The sequence below is a fragment of the Lactuca sativa genome, chromosome 6 (assembly GCF_002870075.4).
Source record: "Lactuca sativa cultivar Salinas chromosome 6, Lsat_Salinas_v11, whole genome shotgun sequence".
In the NCBI taxonomy this organism is placed as follows: domain Eukaryota; kingdom Viridiplantae; phylum Streptophyta; class Magnoliopsida; order Asterales; family Asteraceae; genus Lactuca; species Lactuca sativa.
The window spans coordinates 24,253,556-24,274,394 of NC_056628.2; the positions used below are offsets into that span (position 1 = coordinate 24,253,556).

Sequence of the window (20,839 nt, forward strand, 5' to 3'; positions counted from 1 at the left end):
CCAAACAGTAGGGATGTACGTTTGGACTGAATACCCAAACCGAAACCAAAACCCAGACCGGACCAACCCAAACGAGGACCGAATAAGTTATTTGGGTCGGTTCTCGGGTATCTATTTTTGCCCAATTCGGGTTTCGGGTTATTCGGTCCGGGTTACCCGGATAAAGGGTTAATTAGGCCAAAAAAACCGACCCGGAAAGTGAATAGTCACTTAAACTGAATAACCCAAATAAACCGAAATGACCTGAATAACCCAAATAAACCGAAATGACCTAATAACCCAAATAAGTTCAAGAAAAAAAATATTAATTTAATATTTTTTCTTGAACTAAATATAGAATTTCCTTATTTTGATTATTCGAGTCATTTCGGTTTATTTAGGTTATTCGGTTCAAAAACATAGTGTAAATGTTTATTTGGGTTATCTCGGTCCTTTCGGGTTAATAACCGAACTGAAACCCATATTACCCGAACTGAACCGGTCTCGTATTAGTATAATCGATATGAGTTTTGGTTCTCACTTTTCATCCAATTCGTGTTTCGGGTTATTCGGGTTCGAGTCAGTTCGGGTTGGTTCCGGCTTGAAGCACATCCCTACCAGACAGTATACTCCCTCCTGCTATGTGCGGTGGCCGAAACCACACACCTTAGGTACAGTTTGTAGTGAAAGATTTTTGGATGGAAGCTCTCTTCTCCGCTCCTTTCCTCTTTTGATTAGATGGAACCATTTAAATATAATTTACATTTTTTTTATTAAGTTATATATATACTAAAAAATTATAAATTATATATTTAATTGTGTGGTTTTTTATTCTTTCTAAAAAAATATAATATTTGTATAACATATATATTTTTTAAATAAAAAAATGAAAGATGATTTTGTGAAATTAGATCTTTCTCTCCGCACTTACTTCCTGTCAGGATTTAGATTTTTCATCCCAACTCTTACGTCATTAATTTAAGTTCCTCTTCTTAGTCTACTCGGTATGCATAGGCGGAGCTTTATTAGGGCTAGGGGGGGCTGTGCCCCCCCCCCCCCCCCCCCCCTCTTAAATTTTTGGTTACAAATAGTCCTTTTAGTTTCATTTTATACATTTTAGGCCCAAAACTATAAAATTTTGGCTGTGCCCCCCTGCTTACCAATTTCTATACATATTATATTTCCGGCCCACCAACCTTACTGTCAAAACTACTCTTTCCTTGAGTTTCACTCACTTTTGCGTTTGTTGCCTTCTTGACCCACAATTTTTCCTTGTCTTCTTATTTTCCAATGTCTTCCTAATTTTTCTTACCTTTTTTTTACAGCTACATCTCTCTAAAATTCACCTTATACATACCTCTCCACCAAAGCAGTAATAACAGGGTAAAAGACGCTAAAGTAAACACAAGAGCAGCCAGTTTTGAACCCAAAGTATGAAAAATGCGATGTATGTTTGAGAATCAACGTGCTGTACTGTTTCTAGCAAAACTATGATGTAATTAAAAAAAAAAAAAAAAAAACTAATTTACATAAGTATTATAGGTACTTGGAAAACTGCACAATCATCTATATGAGGTGAAACACAAGGTCCGTGTTTGTGATTGATTATGTTTCTAACAGAGCAAGTTGGAAAACATTCTCTTGAGTAGAGTGAATGCAAGTGCAATAAGTAGCACTGTGACCACTTTCTTTGAAGCAAGCATTCTCAAATTCACCCTCATACCATGTTCTCTCATAAACTTCACTGCCTCCCGATAAAATGTCATCACCCCACCCACCACCAACCTCATTGTATCCTTCACTCCATACACATCACCACCACCACCACCACCAGAAACCACCACATATGTGGTGCTGCTGCTGGTGGAACCATTCTCCCATGGGTGGTTCAGCCCAAGAATCTCGTTCAGCCACCCAGAAAGTTTCACAAGAAGAGTGGCCAGCCATGCCACCTCATCACCAGAGATTGGTCTCTTCATCCAGTCACCTCTGTATCTTATGTCTGTTGTCTGGCGGTTGCCACCAGTTCTAGGCCGGAATATCTCCCGATGTTTTTCTTTTTCTGATTGTTTGCATTGTGAGTATGATGTTATCACATTGCCACTAAATAGGCATCCCATTTGGGCCTTCACAGACTTTACAAGTTGTAGCTTGTTTGAAATGTTTTCATTTGAGATAACTTGAAGCTCCGACTCAGCACGCAAAGCAAGCAGCTGCACAAACAAATTAATCTGGTAAGTTGTAATTATTATTAATTTGGAAGAAGAGGGAAAACACAAAAAAAAAAAAAACCTGAAGAAGTTGTTGTCCACCATCTTCACTTGTGCTGAATAGTTTCAGATCTTTATTCCAGTTCTCATGTAAGAACGAGCCATCAGCATCAGTTTCAGACAAGCCATCCTCCCAATCCTAGTACATTAAGAAAATTAAAACAGGTTGTAAAAAGACGCAAATGCCCTTGTCATCTTTATAATGTAAACTTACCTGCAACTGTTCACGGATTGAAGGGACAAATCTGTATAATGTATTAAGCATTGATTTGGATGATCCTGCTGCTGGAACTGAATGAAAAACAATGTCTACATTCTTTATGAGGTCCACAAGCTCCCTAGATGATGTCAACACATTTATAACCTGAAGAAACAATAGTTGGGTAAGTGCTCATGGTTGCAGATCACTTTCAGTTGCATATATTTCCTTATGGATGAACTTATGAGCAAAAGGGTTACCATGATAGATAATAGGAAACAAACAAACCTTGGACAACATTTGCACTATAACTTCTGGATCTGTATGAATGAACTTATGAGCAAATCCAATGAAGTGCATAACCAAGGAACTATAGAAAAGGTAGTTTGATAACACAAAGCCTTGCCAAGAGGATGAATATTCATGTGGTTTACAATCTCTTTTCATATTAACCGTATTCGCATCAAGCTCAGGAAATTCATCCAAACTAACTGCCCATGGTTCCATATAGTTAACCCAAAGGGAAAACACCTGAGAAACATTCTTCACAGGAGTGTCAACTGGGGAAAACAGGAATGTTCTCAAAATATATCTGTAGAGTGGCCTCTGGATGCAACTGTTCCAATAACCAATAGATCCTATAGAAGAAAACATCTCCCTAGACTTCAATTCAACAGAACCTGCACCCTTCCAAGTTGCAGCTTTAATAAGTTCCATCTGATCACATCCCTCAACACCATTGAGAAGTAAACTCGAATTTAGGTATTTCACAAACACATTGGCAACTTCACCCAAAACATCTGTGGGGGGAAGTTCAGCCAAGATAGACCGAAGAGGGAGTACAACACCATATGACTTGCATAGCTTAACAGACAAAGGTGAGAAATCATTATCCACAATCCAGAAATGTATAAGCGTATGAACAAAAAACTCAGCATTCTCAAGGACGAAACTATTGTAAGATGAAGAGTAATGCAACAATGAACTTCGGTAAGGTGAATGAGCATTCAAATCGCCCAAAGGAACAAAGAAACGCAGATAAGCACACAAAAGCCGTATATACAAATTACCATTGTCGCTGTTCTTCTGCTCATTTCCACGTGGTTTACTAGCACTACCAAAGACCGGAATCGATTTATAAGCCCAATTCTCTAACCTAAACCTTTTGCTTACGCTAGTTCTGACAGTGATATGATTATCAGAACTTCCTTTGCAAACAGGGTAATAAGCAAACCAAAACAAGTAATACTCCAGAATATTCAACTGGACCTGAAACGGAACTCCATCCTTAAGCCTCCCTTTGAATAGAGGACATAAATCAGACAAAACACCACATTCCCTACCGTTTTGTAGCGTCAACCGGACCCATTCAGGCAGCCGTTCAATTGGGAAAACATATTTAACAAGAGATAACCGATCAACAGCTGTAACAGAACTCATTAAAACGCCAGTCGGAGAAAGGAGGTCAAAAACCTTACAAGAGATTTCCGTATCATTGGCTGACGCTAAAATGTCAATCCAGCCGTTACCGTTAGGGTTTTGGGGCTTCTGTTCGTCGAAACCGAATATTTTGCAAATTAGGGTTGGGAAAGTGATGGAGAAGAACCACCGCGACTGGTCAGGTGAGTGCCTATGTAGAAAGGACTCCACCGAGGCGCAAGCGGTGGCAATTTGCTCTGGTGTTGAGGAGATGACGATTGTGGCGGCGAGGTCAGCGGATTTTGTTTGGGCATCTGTTGCATACGAGTGTGACATGATGGTGAAACGTAAGTGAGAAAGAGATGAAGATGATGGAGAGAGCAAGAGATTAGGGCAGAAGAAGAGAGAAGAGGAATTTTGAAGATTTAAATGGCGGGGTTGAGAAGATGGCGGAAGGAGAGAGGGGTGTGTACGTGGTGTTGAAAGCGTGGATCTTGTGATTTTGATGACCTGGGTCCCACTCAAGACCATTTTTTCAACTTAAGTACGTGTGATTTTATAAATATTAAATAAATAAATAATCGACATCTAGCAAAGTTACAAAATACAAAGTATAAAGGAAATATTTTTCTTTAGCAAAGTATTGGGGTCTTTTTTTTTTTAGTAGTCTGAAACTGATCGTTGAAAATTAAAAAAAAAAATGTTGTCATTTTAACTTCTTTTTAATTTCTTAATATTTGGTCATTTTCCTAACTATAACTAGTGCCATACAAAAAAAAAATCTTATAATTTATAACTTTTTGTCATTACATAAATTAATCCAAATATATATTTTTTTAAAGTTTATTTTGTTACCACAAACTACTAACCACTTTTACTAAGGATTTTTTTTTAAACACGATCTCAAACACCCCTTTAAAATATCTATGCACTTTCAAATGTTGTTGGGTTTTTTTTTTTTATTTTGGTAAATATTTATAACAAATTAACAATAAAACAATATTGGAATTTAAGTAATAACTAGGATTCTGCCAACCACGCATTGGACGATGTCAATTCATATTGTAAGTTGAATTTGGATGATTATATTGATAAAAAAAAATAGGTATCGTTGTATTTATTGGTAGATAAATATACAAGGTGGGTACCATTTACTATTTCCAATATATATCATCGAATGAAAACGTATTATATGGGACCAAATTCATACAGTAAGAAACATACATAAAAATAAACACAAAAACATAAAAGAAAACTAGAATTTTATAATGACACAAACATAAAAATAAGTAAATTTTTTTTAAAGTTAACGAACAGAAGTTCAAATAATAAAAAATTGATTATATGTTCGTATGTAGGAATCGTACATACAAATAAACATAAAACTATATTAAAAAAAAAAAAAAAAAGAAAAAAAAAACGCCGAAACATAGACAAACTCGAATGTATAGATACATTCACAAAATAAACAAGTAAGTTTTTTTATTTATAGAACTGCAGGTCTAAAACTGACCACTTTAAATTTATACCATTAAATTATAAAAGAAAACAAGTAGAAACGTTACAAAATGTTACAAAATAGAGGGAACGAAAATGATATTTTATAGACAAAATTGCAATAATGGTTCCTGTGGTTAGGTCGAAATTGTCACTTTGGGCCAAATAGGTTTGGACTAGCATTAATGGTCCAAAGGTTTTCATTTTCTTGCCACTTTAGTCTAATTTACTATAATTTTTTTCATACTGACAATTTTGCCCTTGGTTTTTACTTTTCAATGTTTTTTGTTTATTTAAACAGTTTTATAATTAAAAGAAAAATAAAAAATTAAATACATCTCTCTTTCCCCTTCTATTGCCCAGCACCAATCAACATCGCCTCCACTGGTAACCCCTAGCAGCACCACCGGTTACCACCACCACCACCCTCGATTTTTCGATAAACACCACCATCACTGGTAACACCTCACTCTCCCTCCTGATGAACCCCCTCTCTTTCTCATGATGAACCACCGTCGGCGACTATATCATCTTGCCGGAACCGCCAACGTCATCATCATTATCGCCATACCGTCAACCACCACCGCCACAGTTCAACACCACCACCACCTCATGGACACCCCCGATTTTCTGATCTAAACACTCTGATTTTCCAATATAAAGACCCTGAATTTTACGATCTGAAAACCCCCAATTTTCCGATCAGAAAACCCTCGATTTTCCGATCAAAAAACCTCCACCATTGTTTAGGATCCCTAACTCTAGCACCGTTAAATCTAAACCAAGACAAACGATATGACGAAGTAGGGAAACCCTAAGCGGCCGATTGGAGCGTCGGTGCTAAGGTTTATGAATCTCGTAGCTCATACCATCGTTATAGAAGGATATAGATGAAGAGAGAAGAAGTTGAAGCTAGCATTTCTAAAAACACGAATTCTGGAGCTAGGGTGTCTTACATGTGGTGGCAGCGGCGGATGCGAAATGAACAACATCGACAATCACCGGTGTTTGTTGACGACGATGTGTTGATCCAAGACGGTAAAGGAGGTGACGAGTTCGACTAGATCTTCATCATCTTTCCATGTCTGAAGCGAAGGTGTTGCACCGGACAACAGGTGGCAGGAGGATGGTGGTGCTCCAACGAAAATGGTGGACCCTTCTGGTTTGCTGTCAAAAAACATCTCCGGCGAGGAATCCTCTCTTTGCCAGAAAGCTCGGTCACCAGCAAAGCCACTCTGGTGGTGTTTCAATTTTCTTAATGGGAGAGAGAAAGAGAGGGGATGGGGTGATAATACAAATAGATTTTTCTTTTTTCTTTTCTTTTTAGTTATTGTAATTATAAAAAATAGAAAATAAAAATATAAAGGGCAAAATAGTCATTTTATAAAAATTCAAAAGAAATTGGACTAAAGTGGCAACCACAGGGACCATTCTTGCAATTTTGTCTTTTTTATAAAGTTGTAAATGAAAAAGGTTAAAAGTGGCATTTTAAATACTAATATTTAGGGAAAAAAATATCATTTGTATTACAGAATATTTATAAATAAAATAAAGATATAAAATGTAACTTCTAGAAGTACAATGGACCAACTATGAATAGAAACCGCCACCGACATTAGTAATTAATATAGATATAATTAATTAGATAATATGATTGGTACATTTTATTAAAATAGTAAGGCGATTGAAAAATACGTTATCTTACTATTAAAGTATATAGAATATATCCACTTTCTGGTACGATGTTTTTCCTTTTTAGTTCATGGTTTGCCTTGGGAGTGAAAAAAAAACTTTTGAGGTCAAACAGTCGGTCAGCACTCAGCAAGTTGTGCGCTTTTGGTGTGAACTGTGAAGTTTGGAAATGACTTCCTTTAAAGAAAACCAAGTAAAATTTTATAGTCATACATACATAAGTCTGATGCAGCATATATAGTTTTAAATTTTAATCTTGCAAGCAGCACACCCAATAGTCTTTTAACAACTAATTTAGTCTGCAGCAGTTGCTATGATATTATTACTATTATTATAGCTTAGCAGAGTGCAGCTTCTGTTTGAGGATTGGTTGGACATATTGATGGAATCCATCCGCCACATCTGAGTCATTGAGAGGATCCTCCCAAGCAGCCTCATAAAGTTTTGGATACACGTTCCCATCATAACGCCCAAGAATCGAACCCAGGTAGTGATCCGTGTAGTTAAATGCATCAACCAATGCTATCGCATTTGGACGCACCTATAAACATACATTGAAGTTTTAGTTTTGTTTTAACTACTTTATACTAATTTAATAGACGAATAAATAAATGAGAGTGAGTAACCTTAGAGTACAAAGTTCTGAGCTGATCGTTAGCAAGTGAGGCCTGTTTAGGGGTAAGATACCCAGTGGCCAAAAAATCACCTTGATGCTTGTGAACAAGGAACAATGCATACACATAACACAGCACCTCTAACGACTCTTTCACTCCTTTTCCAGGGATCTCTTGCTGCAATTTCTCAATGAACCTGAAAGTAAATAAATATTTGAGAAATACGGAAGGAAATAAATAAAGGCAAATTTCCAAAAATATTTGTATAAAACTTACTTGGACACAACAATTAATTGGCAGTGCGCAACTGATGCCTCCACTAGATCAGCCGCTAGTTCTGCAAAACCTGTAGAGCAAAATTCACATGAATTAACCTTTTTCTGCATGATCATACAACAAGACATATGAATATGAATCATGAAGCCAAGCCAAGCCAAGCCAAACCTTCTTCTGGATTCTCAAACTTGGCTAACCGTTGACCACAGCTAACAGCCATTCTAGCAGCCCTAGCCTCAAATGCTTCCACAACCGCATCAGGGTTTAGCCACTCCTCAACTGCATCCCATTAAAGATTAGAAGTCATTCACATAACACTAATAAATTCAAATAAACATTTATTATAAAAAAGAGTTGTGAGTGGATTTACCAGTTTGAATGGCACAATTATTTTGCAGCAGATCTGCTGCTCGTCCCATATAACCTGTTGTCCCAACTGGCTTTTTGTACCCAAGCTCAGAGACTGTCTTCACCAAAAACCTTGCAACCTTCAAAATTTTTAAGTTTCACCATTTTACCCTTTAATACCATCAAATAAAATCTCAATCTCAATCTCAATCAACACATTTTTCAGTTTTCACATTACCTGTAGGAGAAGGACAACATTGTCCCCTTCATATGTACAAGCAGGAATGTAAACAGCAAAAAGTTCAGGAAGCCCACTACTAACAAGGTACCCATGCCCACCACATAGTTTTCTACATTCTTCAATTCCATCCTGAAACCAACATATTACATATACAAATCAAATTAAACCTAAATATTTAAGGAGAAATGAAAATAGGATACTCATACTATATAATAAACAAATCAAACACTCACAGCTGTAGCAGTAGTTGTCAAGGACTTCAACCCTGCAGTACATGCATGTGCCTCAGGCAAAGTTGAGAAGTCATTAGCTGCTAATCTTTGCTTCACATCCATGTACAACCATTTCAACCACTCCCCCACAAATCTAAAGGCATAAGCAGAAGCCAGCAAAGGGAAGAGTCTACTTTGCTGAGTTTTATAATCAATCACCTGAACAAAAAAAAACGAACCCAACATCTTCAATCATTTAGATTTTAGACCCCTTTGTCATAAAAGAAGAATCATTTTATATAATCTTTTTATAAAATGAAAATTTTTAAATAACCTGTGTCTCGGGCCCACCATTACGTGAGCCAAACTGTCTGCGAACAGCACTATATCTTGTGGCAATACAAACAGCACGAGATAATGCTTTGGAAGCATCTGCTACAATTGTTTGCCTAACATACACCATTGTCCCATAAATGAGTTGTCTAGGAACATCAGATTGCTTGATTTTTCCTTCCTTTGTAACCTGTAACACCCTGATTGAATCAAAAAAATAAAAATTTCAGATAGTTTACTACAAGTCAATGCAAGTAAGATAGGTGGATATGTTTACTTATTTACCTCATTAACATTTGGTTCCTCGGTATACGCACATGATCAAATCTTAAGACACCATTGTCCATGGTGTTATATGCTCCATTTCCAAACTTCAGTCCGATATCACCAACAGTAATTCCAGGAAGAGGTGAGTGATCTTCCAAGCTCCTTAGTTGGACAATAAAGCCTTTGAGAAAATAAAGATGGTAAATAATGAGTAACTTCATGTTTCCACAAAATGATGAAAGTTTAGAAATTTAATTGATGTAAGAAATCATTGCAGAAGATAAAATGGTAATCTGCACTAACCATGAACTCCATGGAATTGACCATTTACTATGAGGCGAGCATAAATGACAGCATGTGTTGACACTTTCCCCAATCCACCAGGCCACCACTAAAGAAAAGATTAAGAGAGTGGAAGCAAAGTCGAATTAGAAAATAAGAAAAAATATCAAAAAGTGGAAAAACAAAGAGAAAAAGGGGGGATCTTTATAAAAGAACAATCCATTTCATGTATAACTTACTTTGCTTGAAGTTAAAGTAGGACTGTGAAGGACAAACTCGTCTGTTTGGGGATCAAATGTTGCAGTTGTTTCAAGACCTTGCACATTGGAGCCATGACCAAGTTCTGTTTGAGCATAACAACCAATAATTTGCATCTTTTGAGCCAATGGCAACCATTTCTGTTTTTGTTCCTCGGTGCCTTGTCCTTCTATAGCTGGGATGAACATTCCCTAAGAAATCATAGGCCACAATCTTTTTGTTAATCATTGAAGATAAAAGTAACCATCTATATAGTTTCAGAAGGGACATAGATCCATTCCATTGTATGTGAAAGTTATCACTTGTAGTTGATAAGAAAATGAAAATCTCCAAACAAACATCCATAAGCATGTTCATAACTAAGACTTGGGAGTTGGGAAGGACAAGAATTTACCCAGTGAAGATCAGTATAAGCAGGCTCATCAATATAAAATCGCAAACATTTGGCTTCTTCTTCTGATATTAACAAAAAATGCATTGCCAAGTGAAAATGGTGAAAGTGTTATATGGAGAGAATAGGCAGCTTTGCTTCCTTAAAGTAAAGATTACCAGATAGACGAAGATTAACAATCAACTTCCATGCATATGCAGCTTTTTTAAGCGTGTTCTTGAACAGCTCTTTCCTACCAAGCATAGGTCTTGTAAACTTCTCAAAGGCCTGCAAATGACAAGATGAACACATAATTTTTTAAGGGAACACGAATCCAAAGTAAGAATAATCAACTTCCTACACTTAGGTAATGGGAATCATATAATACAAGTAAAAGAAGCACATAGCCCCTGAAGACAACACAATTAAAACCTATATCTCAGCTACAAAGAAACCAAATTGCAATTTAACATAAACTTAAGTGAAATCAGAATTATAAAGGGCATCTACGTGTGTGCTTAGCCTAAGCAGACAAAGTGAAGAGTTCAATTTTCTTTAAAAGAACATGAACCAATGATTGCATCATGAACTTTTTAGACTTTAGTTAAAGGGGATCATATAACACGGGTAAAAAAATAAAATAAAATAACCCCAAAAAACAACACGATCAAAACCCTAAATCTCTTCTACAAATAAACGAAATTGCAATTTAACATAAATTGAAGTGAATTCTTAATCATACGGGATCATTAGCAACGAGCTTGGCCATACGATCAGATACTTCAAGTGTTTCCCGAGAGCCAGCCCAAGCAACTTTCATGGCTTCCACATCGAACTGTGCCTTATTCCTCTCGTCACTCAAGTAATCCACTCCCTCCATTTCTTCTTCAAATGAAAACGGAAATCCCTGGAAATCAAAATCTTACAAGATCAAACTGAGATAAAAGAATAAAAGAAAAGTTTATGATTAATGTTGTTATAAATTAGGTGGATTCTTTCGTTACCTAAATGGGTTGATGATCACCAAGAGAAAAAGGGGGATATGCGGAGTCCAGAGATATCGCTTGGTAGAAATCGCAACTGCGAGTCCCTAGACAAACACAACAGACATATTTATCTACCCTTTTTCTCATTTCATTTATTGCATTGATGACGATACAATGCCGACTCCAAATCCTCACGTGTTTGTTTTGTGCACGGTGGCCGGTGCGGTTACCAGTTGTACTAAACGAGAAGAAGGAATAGTCTAGTCGAATAATTTTGACTGAATTAAGAATGAAATATACAGAATTTGTAAAATTTAACCACTTTTTAACTCAAATCTCTAAAATTTAATCAAAATAACCCTCAAGTTCCTAGAGGTGTCTCTGCGTATTTGGCATGCCTTTGGAGTTCGTAGTCGATATTAATTTAAATATAGGGATATTTTGGTAATTTTTTATATACCAGTTATAAAATCTAATAATTTAGAAATCACAAACATAAAAATCTAATAATTTAGAAATCACAAACATAAAAATCTAACAATTTAAAATATATATATATATATATATATATATATATATATATATATATATATATATATATATATATATATATATATATATATATATATATATATATATATTAAAGTTAAAGTGTTTATTTATCTTTTAAATTTAAATAAATAAAAAACTAAAATAATTGAAATTTTGAAAATATAAAGAAGGTTTATTAATGAATTGGATATACATTTATTACATTTAGATATTATATGAAATTTAGTAAAATGAAAAAAAAAACTACAAAATGACACATGAATATAATTTAATCTAAAGTTGGCATGTCTTTGAATAAACTAATGTATTACATGTATTTATTCAAAAAAATAAACAAACATAAAGATATAACAACTTAGAATAGATATATATATATATATATATATATATATATATATATATATATATATATATATATATATATATATATATATATATATATATATAATTTTCCTTATAATTTCTAAATTTTTAAATTCCAATTATTTTAGTTGTTTATTTATTTAAATTATTAGTTTGAATTACAAGATAAATAAACACTTCAATTTTAATTATATATATATATATATATATATATATATATATATATATATACTAGTTGTGATACCCGTATAATATACGGGTTGATTAAAATAAAATATTAAATATAAATGATTAAACAACAAATTTTATTTGAATTTGAAATTTGAAATAAGTATAAATTAAAAAAAATAAAAAAATTAAATTAAAATTATGTGTTTAGTTGTCACACCCATGTATTAAATGTGTTAATTATAACAAAATTTTAAATACGAAGGTTTCAATTGTAAATTTATTTAAAATTCAAATTGAAGTTTGAAGTTGGAGATTTTAAATTTAAAATTTGAAACTAATATAGTTATTATGGTATTTTTAATTTACAGAAACTAAATTAATGGTATATATTCAATAATAATAAATGAAGTAATGACAAGTGAAAAATAAATATCTCAAAATTATGACAAAATGACACGTATATATATATATATATATATATATATATATATATATATATATATATATATATATAAAATTTTCCTTATAATTTCTAAATTTTTAAATTCCAATTATTTTAGTTGTTTATTTATTTAAAGTATTAGTTTGAATTACTAGATAAATAAACACTTCAATTTTAATATATATATATATATATATATATATATATATATACTAGTTGTGATACCCGTATAATATATGGGTTGATTAAAACAAAATGTTAAATATAAATGATTAAATATCAAGTTTTATTTGAATTTGAAATTTGAAATAAGTATAAATTAAAAAAAATGAAAAAATTAAATTAAAATTATGTGTTTAGTTGTCAGACCCGTGTATTAAATGTGTTAATTATAACAAAATTTTAAATACGAAAGTTTCAATTGTAAATTTATTTAAAATTCAAATTGAAGTTTGAAATTTGAAATTTAAAATTTGAAATTAATATAGTTATTATGGTATGTTTAATTTATAGAAACTAAATTAATGGTATATATTCAATAATAATAAATGAAGTAATGGCAAGTGGAAAATAAATATCTCAAAATTATGACAAAATGACATGTGTATATATATATATATATATATATATATATATACATATATATATATAATTTTCCTTATAATTTCTAAATTTTTAAATTCCAATTATTTTAGTTGTTTATTTATTTAAATTATTAGTTTGAATTACAAGATAAATAAACACTTCAATTTTAATAATTATATATATATATATATATATATATATATATATATATATATATATATATACTAGTTGTGATACCCGTATAATATACGAGTTGATTATAAAAATATTAAATATAAATGATTAAACAACAAGTTTTATTTGAATTTGAAATTTTAAATAAGTATAAATTAATAAAATGGAAAAAAATTAAATTAAAATTATGTGTTTAGTTGTCATACTCGCGTATTAAATGTGTTAATTATAACAAAATTTTAAATACGAAGGTTTCAATTGTAAATTTATTTAAAATTGAAATTGAAGTTTGAAATTTGAAATTAATATAGTTATTATGGTGTGTTTAATTTATAGAAACTAAATTAATGGTATATATTCAATAATAATAAATGAAGTAAATGACAAGTGGAAAATAAATATCTCAACATTATGACAAAATGACATGTGGCATAATGCATGAGAGTGTGACAAGTGGAATTTTTTTTTTCATTTATTATAGAGGATGATATATATATATATATATATATATATATATATATATATATATATATATATATATATATATATATCCTCTCTAATAAATCAAAATGTTTTTGCCACTTGTCATGTTCTCATTGATTTTGCCACATGTAATTTTCTTAGTATTTTTGACTAATTTGTTTTCCACATGTCATTTTCTTATTTTCTTCCATTTTTATTTTATTGACACATCATTAATTTATTTAAAACATTTCATTATTAGAATAATAAATTAGAATAAATGTAACTGATAATGCCAAAAATGGTTACTTTCTTCTCTTGATAGGAAATATTTCAAATTTTGAAAACGTTTTGGTCTTATAATTTTTTGTTTATTGTAGAAACGCCTGAAGTAAGAAAAAATGAACTTGTATTCAACTTTTGGGTTGTCTTGGTTGTAACTGACTTTGATTTTACATTTTAAAGTTTTATTTTTCTAGGTTGTGATAATACCGTATTCATTTTTATTCGATATTCGTTAGAACATTTTCAAACCATGTAGCCCAAATCAAAGAGACAACAAATCATACTAATGGACAATCATAATTAATTATATAATTTAATTGAGGGTGTAATCATTATGGGATATGATAAATTGATATACTTCAAATTTCATAAAATTTTAATTCTAATTTGATGTATATTTTATTCAAAGAAAGAATACATATTTGGTTAATTTATATATATGTTTTTTAAAATAAATAGAATTATAATGGCACTATTTCTTACAATATGTTTAAATGTAACAATTATAAAGTTTAACTATCTAATATGTATTCCTAAAATATAATTTTAACATCCTTTAATATTTCAAAAATTCATATAAGTTGATTTTATAAAAAAAAATTCCAAGCTTGGAAATAATTTCATCATTTGATGTCACATTGTTTTTTTATGGAATCCAATCCTTATTGATAACAATTTATAAGCTTGAATTTATATGTAATAATAATATGATCGGTGTTTTTGTGGACTGCATAATCAGATACTAATCTTCTCCTTTTGATACGTGTAATGTTGTTAATATGTTATCAAATATATTTAATAAACATTGAAATATATTATGTTTTTTTTACTATCTGTGTGTTTGTGATACCAGGTATAATCTTGTTCAAATTGAATGTTTTTTTCATTTAACATCTTCATTTTCCCCTTAATTGATTACTAAACTTAGTACAACACACTCATGTTATTTCATCTTGTGAAGTCCTTAATATGACTGAAAAAATTAATGTTTACTTTAAGGATAATTTTGGAATTTTGTAGACACGGTTGTCTTTATCGACATCGTCAATTATATAAATTGGCATTGTACTTGCAATGCTCAATTAATCATGAAACATCTTATTTCAGTATTTGTGAAGTAAATAACTATGCATTAATTTTTATGTATAACTTATCATACTTTAACCGTATAGGGGTAGAATGATAAACTTTTTATAGGGGCGGAACATTTTTTAATGTTTAAGAGTAGATTGATCATTTTCCATTTATTGTATATTTTGCGATGATAATAAACAAAAATACATGCCAATCACTATTAAATGTGGGTTTATTTTGTAGACAATCGGTGTTTACTTATAGGCAAATGTATGTTGCATTGTTCAGAGTTAAAAGCAGTGATAGATTGGAAATATTAATTTTATACAATGACAGTAACCTTAGTAATAAGACATCTAATGTTGTATTCAAAGAAATTTTTGGAAATTTGTAATTCATAACAATTATTTACAATATGTCATTACTAATTTTTATTAATTTGGGTTTAATTACATACTTATTTATCAAAGCCTTTGTATATATGTAAAAGTACTACTTTAAAAATTGTTTAATGTTCATAATTTGATATTAAATTTATTGTTTTTAATAAACCCGTGTAATACACGGGTCTTACACCTAGTATATATATATATATATATATATATATATATATATATATATATATATATATATATATATATATATATAATTGAAGTGTTTATTTATCTTTTAAATTCAAACTAATAATTTAAATAAATAAACAACTAAAATAATTGAAATTTAGAAATTTAAAAATTATAAGGAAAATTGCATTAATGAAATGGATATACATTTATTACATTTAAGTATTATATGAAATTTAATAAAATGAAAAAAAAAACACAAAATGGCACATGGATATAGTTTAATATAAATTTATCACAAAATGACATGTGACATAATGCATTCAAGGATGATAAGTGGAAAAAAATATTTTTATTTATTAGGAAGGATGTTGAATGTTACTTAAAAGAAAAATGTCATATTAGCCTAAGAACTTGTCATGTTTGTTTTAAAAGGTCGTTCATGTTTTTTCTTTTTTGCTTTCTAGGGGCATGAACTTTGTTTTTACCTATTGTTTTGAACCCTTAACCAATTTATAGCAGGTTGCAATGCCACCTAAGCACATACTTAATACACTTGGATCCTACATGTAAACTAGTCAATATTAAATTTCTATACATATAAGTCGAAATTAACACCAAAATGTTGATCAGGCATTTCCATCATCTTCTCGACACCATCGATTTCTACATCAAAACCTTCATCCACCATTAGGTTCTATATCTTTGAAGCTTTAACCAAATCACTGACGTCACAAAGCCCACGATGACGATGAATATGGGCAAAGATGATAGCATAAACGACGATGAATAGGAACAATAACCCAAAAAACAAATGTTTGAAACTCAACAATCGCCTAAGGTTGTTTGAAACCCAAAAATCATACCAAAAATCAAATGTTTGAAACCCAAAAATCACCTAAGGCTGTTTGATCCTTATTTGCAGTAAATTGAAGGTTTGTAGTGAATACCTAGAACCTGCAACAATGGTTTTTGGAGAAAAACCTAGATCTAAAACTTTGTTGTGCTAGAAAATTAAAGGTTATGCTCATCTTTCTCTTCTTATCGATTTCCACCTCATCAATATTACTCTCTACTCTTTTGCCCCAATTTACACCTCCCATATCCCCTTATTTGAGCGAGCTATATCATAATCGGCTCGTTTTTTAAACAAGGTAGACTGAGGTCCGACAGTAATGAAAAGTCAGAGTTGGAAGAAAGCTTTAAGATGGCAAGTAGGTGTGCAAACATAAACTAGCAAGATTCATCAAATTTAAAGTGTGATTAGGTAAGAAACTAGGGTCGCATCTAAAATCGAACCTAAGGTAATAAGGGTTGTTGAATTTTGGGGGGAAGAATGTGAAGATGAAGGTGAAGGTAAAGGGTCAGGGATAGTAAATGGGTAGTGGGAATGCGACGGAGAGCACGAAGAAGAAGAATCCATGGGTAAGAAGCCATGTATATCCATTTTAACGACAAAGAAATAGTAATTGAGTTACCCCTTCAGTTTTTAGAAAATGACTATTTAAACCCAAAAAATTCGAGTTTATGCCCCTAGAAAGCAAAAAAATGAATGACCTTTTAAAGAAAACGTGACAAGTTGCTTGGGCTAATATGACATTTTCCCTAGTTAAAATGTGTAGTGTAATATACCTTCCCGGATAATATGAAGCTTAATGTGTATCGGGTTATTGTAAATGCCTTCAGGATAATATGAAGCTTATGGCATAACATTTTGAACTAAATATGTGATATATCAAAACAAATATTATGTGGGAATTTTCTAGTAGTTGTGTAAGTTATGAGTTTGTAGTATATTACACTTGAAAGAACAAAATAGTAAAAGAAGTGGCCTTAGGTAGCGTTTGGCGGATAACATAGGAAATGACATGATAAAACAAGATTCTTCTGTAATATCCCGAGATAAGGTATGTATCGATGACCCTAACTTTTATTGCACTTGTCAAAACTAGCCCTTAATTGAGAAAAAGGTGGTAAATGACTACACAGGGCGTATGCATGTGTACGCTTAGTGTACTCATGTGCGTATCAAGAACGCGGAGGCTACCTAGTACATTGGGCGTACCGGAGGGTACGTTGGGCGTACTAGGCTCATGTGTAAACCCATATTGTCTTGTGTGTCCCTATTTAAGGAACATGATGGCCTCATTTCCAGCCACCATTTCCATCCTCCAACTCCCCTCAAACCCTAAATCCCGTTTCCATAGTTTGTGTGAGCATTTGTGGCTTATTGAGTGTTCTCGTGAAGTTCTTTTGTGAAGAAGGAGCCTTGAAGGAAGGAGATTTGGTGTCCAAGCTCTTAGATCTGATTTTTTTTGTGGTTGGTGCATTATCCAGAGGTATCAAGCTTAAAACATTCTCATTGTTTAAAATAGTTCATGTTTTGGTCCATTTTTAGGGTTTTATGTCCCAAGCTTGAAGCTTTATGAGTTTGATGAACTCCAGAGCATAACTTTTATCCTTTTTGGTGTTTTTAGACATTTGGGTTCATAAAAATGAGATCTTGGTTGTCAAGATCTCTCCATGCATGAGATATGTAGACCTTTGTGATTAAATGATTAGAGTTTATGAGTTTTAGACTTGTCCATCCTTGCTAAGGCTTAAAGTCACCAACTTTATGGAGTAATGGACCTTATTCAGCCCAGATCTGTAGTAATAGCAATTGTCTTAACAGATTAAGACAAAAAGAGTGAAAAGAGGAAATTTGGGGAGTACGTCATGCGTACTCCCAACTACGCGCATCATAGCGTTGAGCCACCATGATGCATGCATGGCTGGCTGTACGCCCAACGTAGAGGGACGTACGCCCATCGTATGCGCTGGGTGTTGACTTTCTTTGACCTTTAGGGTTTTGGTCAAGATGTGGACTTTTGAGGGGCAAAATGGTCTTTTTACCCTCCTGAGGTTTAGTAGAGGACTTGGTTTAACATTTTAAGGGTTGTTCATGTCAATTATTAATTAGAGGTGTATGTGATGTATGTTAGGCGGAGACTAGACCGTCAGTTCGGGTGCATGATTTATTTACTTTACTTGCGAGGTGAGTCTTCTCACTATACTTACCTGTGTGGTAATCTATGTGTGACCGGAGGGTCTTATTCGTGTTATTGACCAGAGGGTCCTATGTGCTTATACTGAGATATGTGTTATTGTGCATTCTGTCTATGTGATTTGTGCTGTTACATTATCCTGCATATATTGAGTTATAACCGGAGGGTCCATACCGAGCCGTGAGACTGAAGGGTCTTCACTGAGACACATGACCGAAGGGTCCATACCGAGACGTAAGACCAGAGGGTCCTCACTAAGACTTAAGACCGGAGGGTCCTTATCGAGACATAGCCATAAGAGGCTATTTATTTGTGTATGTGGTATTTTGGGGAACTCACTAAGCATCATGCTTACAGTGTTTGTGTAAAATGTGTTTCAGGTACATCTCAGGATCGAGAGAAGGCGCCGTCATTATTATACATACCAGCTTGATAATTTGTCTTTACGTGGATTCTGGGATATTTGACAAACTATTTCTGATGTTTTGTGTTTGGGGAAATTTCAAATTTGGCATGAGAAATGTTAAACTATGTGTTGTGTGAGTTTGAAAATGTAGAGTGTTACAAGTTGGCATCAGAGCCTTGGTTTGAGGGATTCAGATGTACCCTTAGATATGTCTGGACTCAAACTGAGGATTTGAGGAATTTTTCAAAAAGAAATGATTTTCTAAACGAGCAAAGGATTTTAAGAGGAAATGAGACGAAACAGTGTGTACAATCAGCCAGAGCCCGAACGGTGATTTCCCAAAATACCCTTACTTGCTTATATTATGAGATGAGTTAGTCCTGAGCTATTAGAACTGCATTCTAGATGGTAGGCTAGGTATTTCAGAGATTTTGAGCTAGATTGCCTGATTCATGATGCCTTAGCCTAGGAGGCCATTTCTTGATCGACACTATTTTGCCATTTGTTTCGTGTGTGTGTGTGTGTGTGTTGAATAGTTGTACATGGCAAAAATCTTTAAGAGATATATTAAAGTGGAAGAGTAATCTAGGAGGGGTACCTAGATGTTCAGCTTGAGAAGTCTACTGAGAGAGTAGTTAGATATCCATGAGGGATAGAGTACTTGTGAATTGGGGTCCTAAGAGGACTTAGGACAAATACGGGTTGGTGTGGAAGGTAGTATTGGGCCCGTACTACTGAAAGCACCGGATCCGTACGTGACTCAAGTAAGAATCTTAGGGTACTAAGGATCATGTAAATGTGTGTGTGCTTTAGCCTATTCCTGATGATTTCTGTGTTTGTGTTCCAGAGAGAGACTATGGTGGTTACCAGAGGTTCAAGCTCCAGCAACCCCGAGAGGGCGAGTACCAGTGACGAGGAGATCCGCATGATTATTGCAGATAAGGTGGCCGCAGCTATTAGAGACGCCATTCCGAAGATGTTCGGGTCTATTAAGACCACGTTGATCGAGACTTTTAACGAGCGTTATGTTGCCGTCACTGAGGTTGCCGGTGCCGCAGTCACCGCAACTCTTGTAGCTGCAAGGCCACAGGGGGGGGGGGTGATTCGTTGATGTTTTGAGAGTTTAGCAACACGAAGCCACCAAATTTTGACGGGACCCAGGACCTGATTGTTGCGATGAGATGGATCTCTGACGTTGAGGGATGCTTCTATACTTGTTCATGCCCTAAGAACCTAAAGGTTCGACTGAACCAGCTTTGCTTGGGAGCGAATGACGGGTGTAAGTTTTGTGACGACTGATTACACTCCTGCAGAGCAAGTTGTAGTGACTTGGGAGAGATTCACCCAACTATTTCGAGATGAGTTCGTTCCCCAGGTGGAGAGGGAATGGTTGGCTCAAGAGTTTTCGTCTCTCAAGCAGAAGATAGAGATCATGAGGATGTTTCATGAGATGACGTTATTTTGCCCTGAGC

At 33.3% G+C, this 20,839-nt stretch overlaps 2 protein-coding genes across 2 annotated transcripts; both read right to left on the reverse strand.

The window, feature by feature from the left end:
- Positions 1 to 1,414: 1,414 nt before the first annotated feature.
- Positions 1,415 to 4,413, reverse strand: LOC111882970 (uncharacterized). The gene is made up of 4 exons (XM_023879330.3): positions 2,737 to 4,413; positions 2,464 to 2,613; positions 2,272 to 2,388; positions 1,415 to 2,192 (listed from the first exon to the last, which is right to left on the reverse strand). The coding sequence occupies exons 1-4, from the start codon at positions 4,396 to 4,398 to the stop codon at positions 1,593 to 1,595; spliced, it is 2,529 nt and encodes an 842-aa protein (XP_023735098.1). The 5' UTR covers positions 4,399 to 4,413; the 3' UTR covers positions 1,415 to 1,592.
- Positions 4,414 to 7,218: 2,805 nt separating this feature from the next.
- Positions 7,219 to 11,432, reverse strand: LOC111882962 (peroxisomal acyl-coenzyme A oxidase 1). Its single transcript, XM_023879320.3, has 15 exons — positions 11,262 to 11,432; positions 11,000 to 11,164; positions 10,437 to 10,545; positions 10,282 to 10,343; positions 9,869 to 10,078; positions 9,651 to 9,738; positions 9,366 to 9,528; positions 9,082 to 9,280; positions 8,769 to 8,966; positions 8,533 to 8,664; positions 8,317 to 8,434; positions 8,115 to 8,225; positions 7,947 to 8,016; positions 7,683 to 7,866; positions 7,219 to 7,597 (listed from the first exon to the last, which is right to left on the reverse strand). Exons 2-15 carry the CDS (start codon positions 11,135 to 11,137, stop codon positions 7,388 to 7,390), a joined length of 1,992 nt encoding a protein of 663 aa, XP_023735088.1. The 5' UTR covers positions 11,138 to 11,164; positions 11,262 to 11,432; the 3' UTR covers positions 7,219 to 7,387.
- Between the last annotated feature and the right edge of the window lie 9,407 nt (positions 11,433 to 20,839).

Bases quoted from the DNA above. Each gene is read 5' to 3' on its own strand.
- LOC111882970 (XM_023879330.3), bottom strand. From the start codon at position 4,398: ATGGTCTTGAGTGGGACCCAGGTCATCAAAATCACAAGATCCACGCTT. The intron at 2,389-2,463 runs GTAAGTTTACAT...TTAATGTACTAG, and splicing joins CAATCCGTGAACAGTTGCAG to GATTGGGAGGATGGCTTGTC. The intron at 2,193-2,271 runs GTTTTTTTTTTT...TTGTTTGTGCAG, and splicing joins GTGGACAACAACTTCTTCAG to CTGCTTGCTTTGCGTGCTGA.
- LOC111882962 (XM_023879320.3), bottom strand. From the start codon at position 11,137: ATGGAGGGAGTGGATTACTTGAGTGACGAGAGGAATAAGGCACAGTTC. The intron at 10,079-10,281 runs GTAAATTCTTGT...ATGATTTCTTAG, and splicing joins CTTATACTGATCTTCACTGG to GGAATGTTCATCCCAGCTAT. The intron at 8,017-8,114 runs GTTTGGCTTGGC...TTTGCTCTACAG, and splicing joins GTTTGAGAATCCAGAAGAAG to GTTTTGCAGAACTAGCGGCT.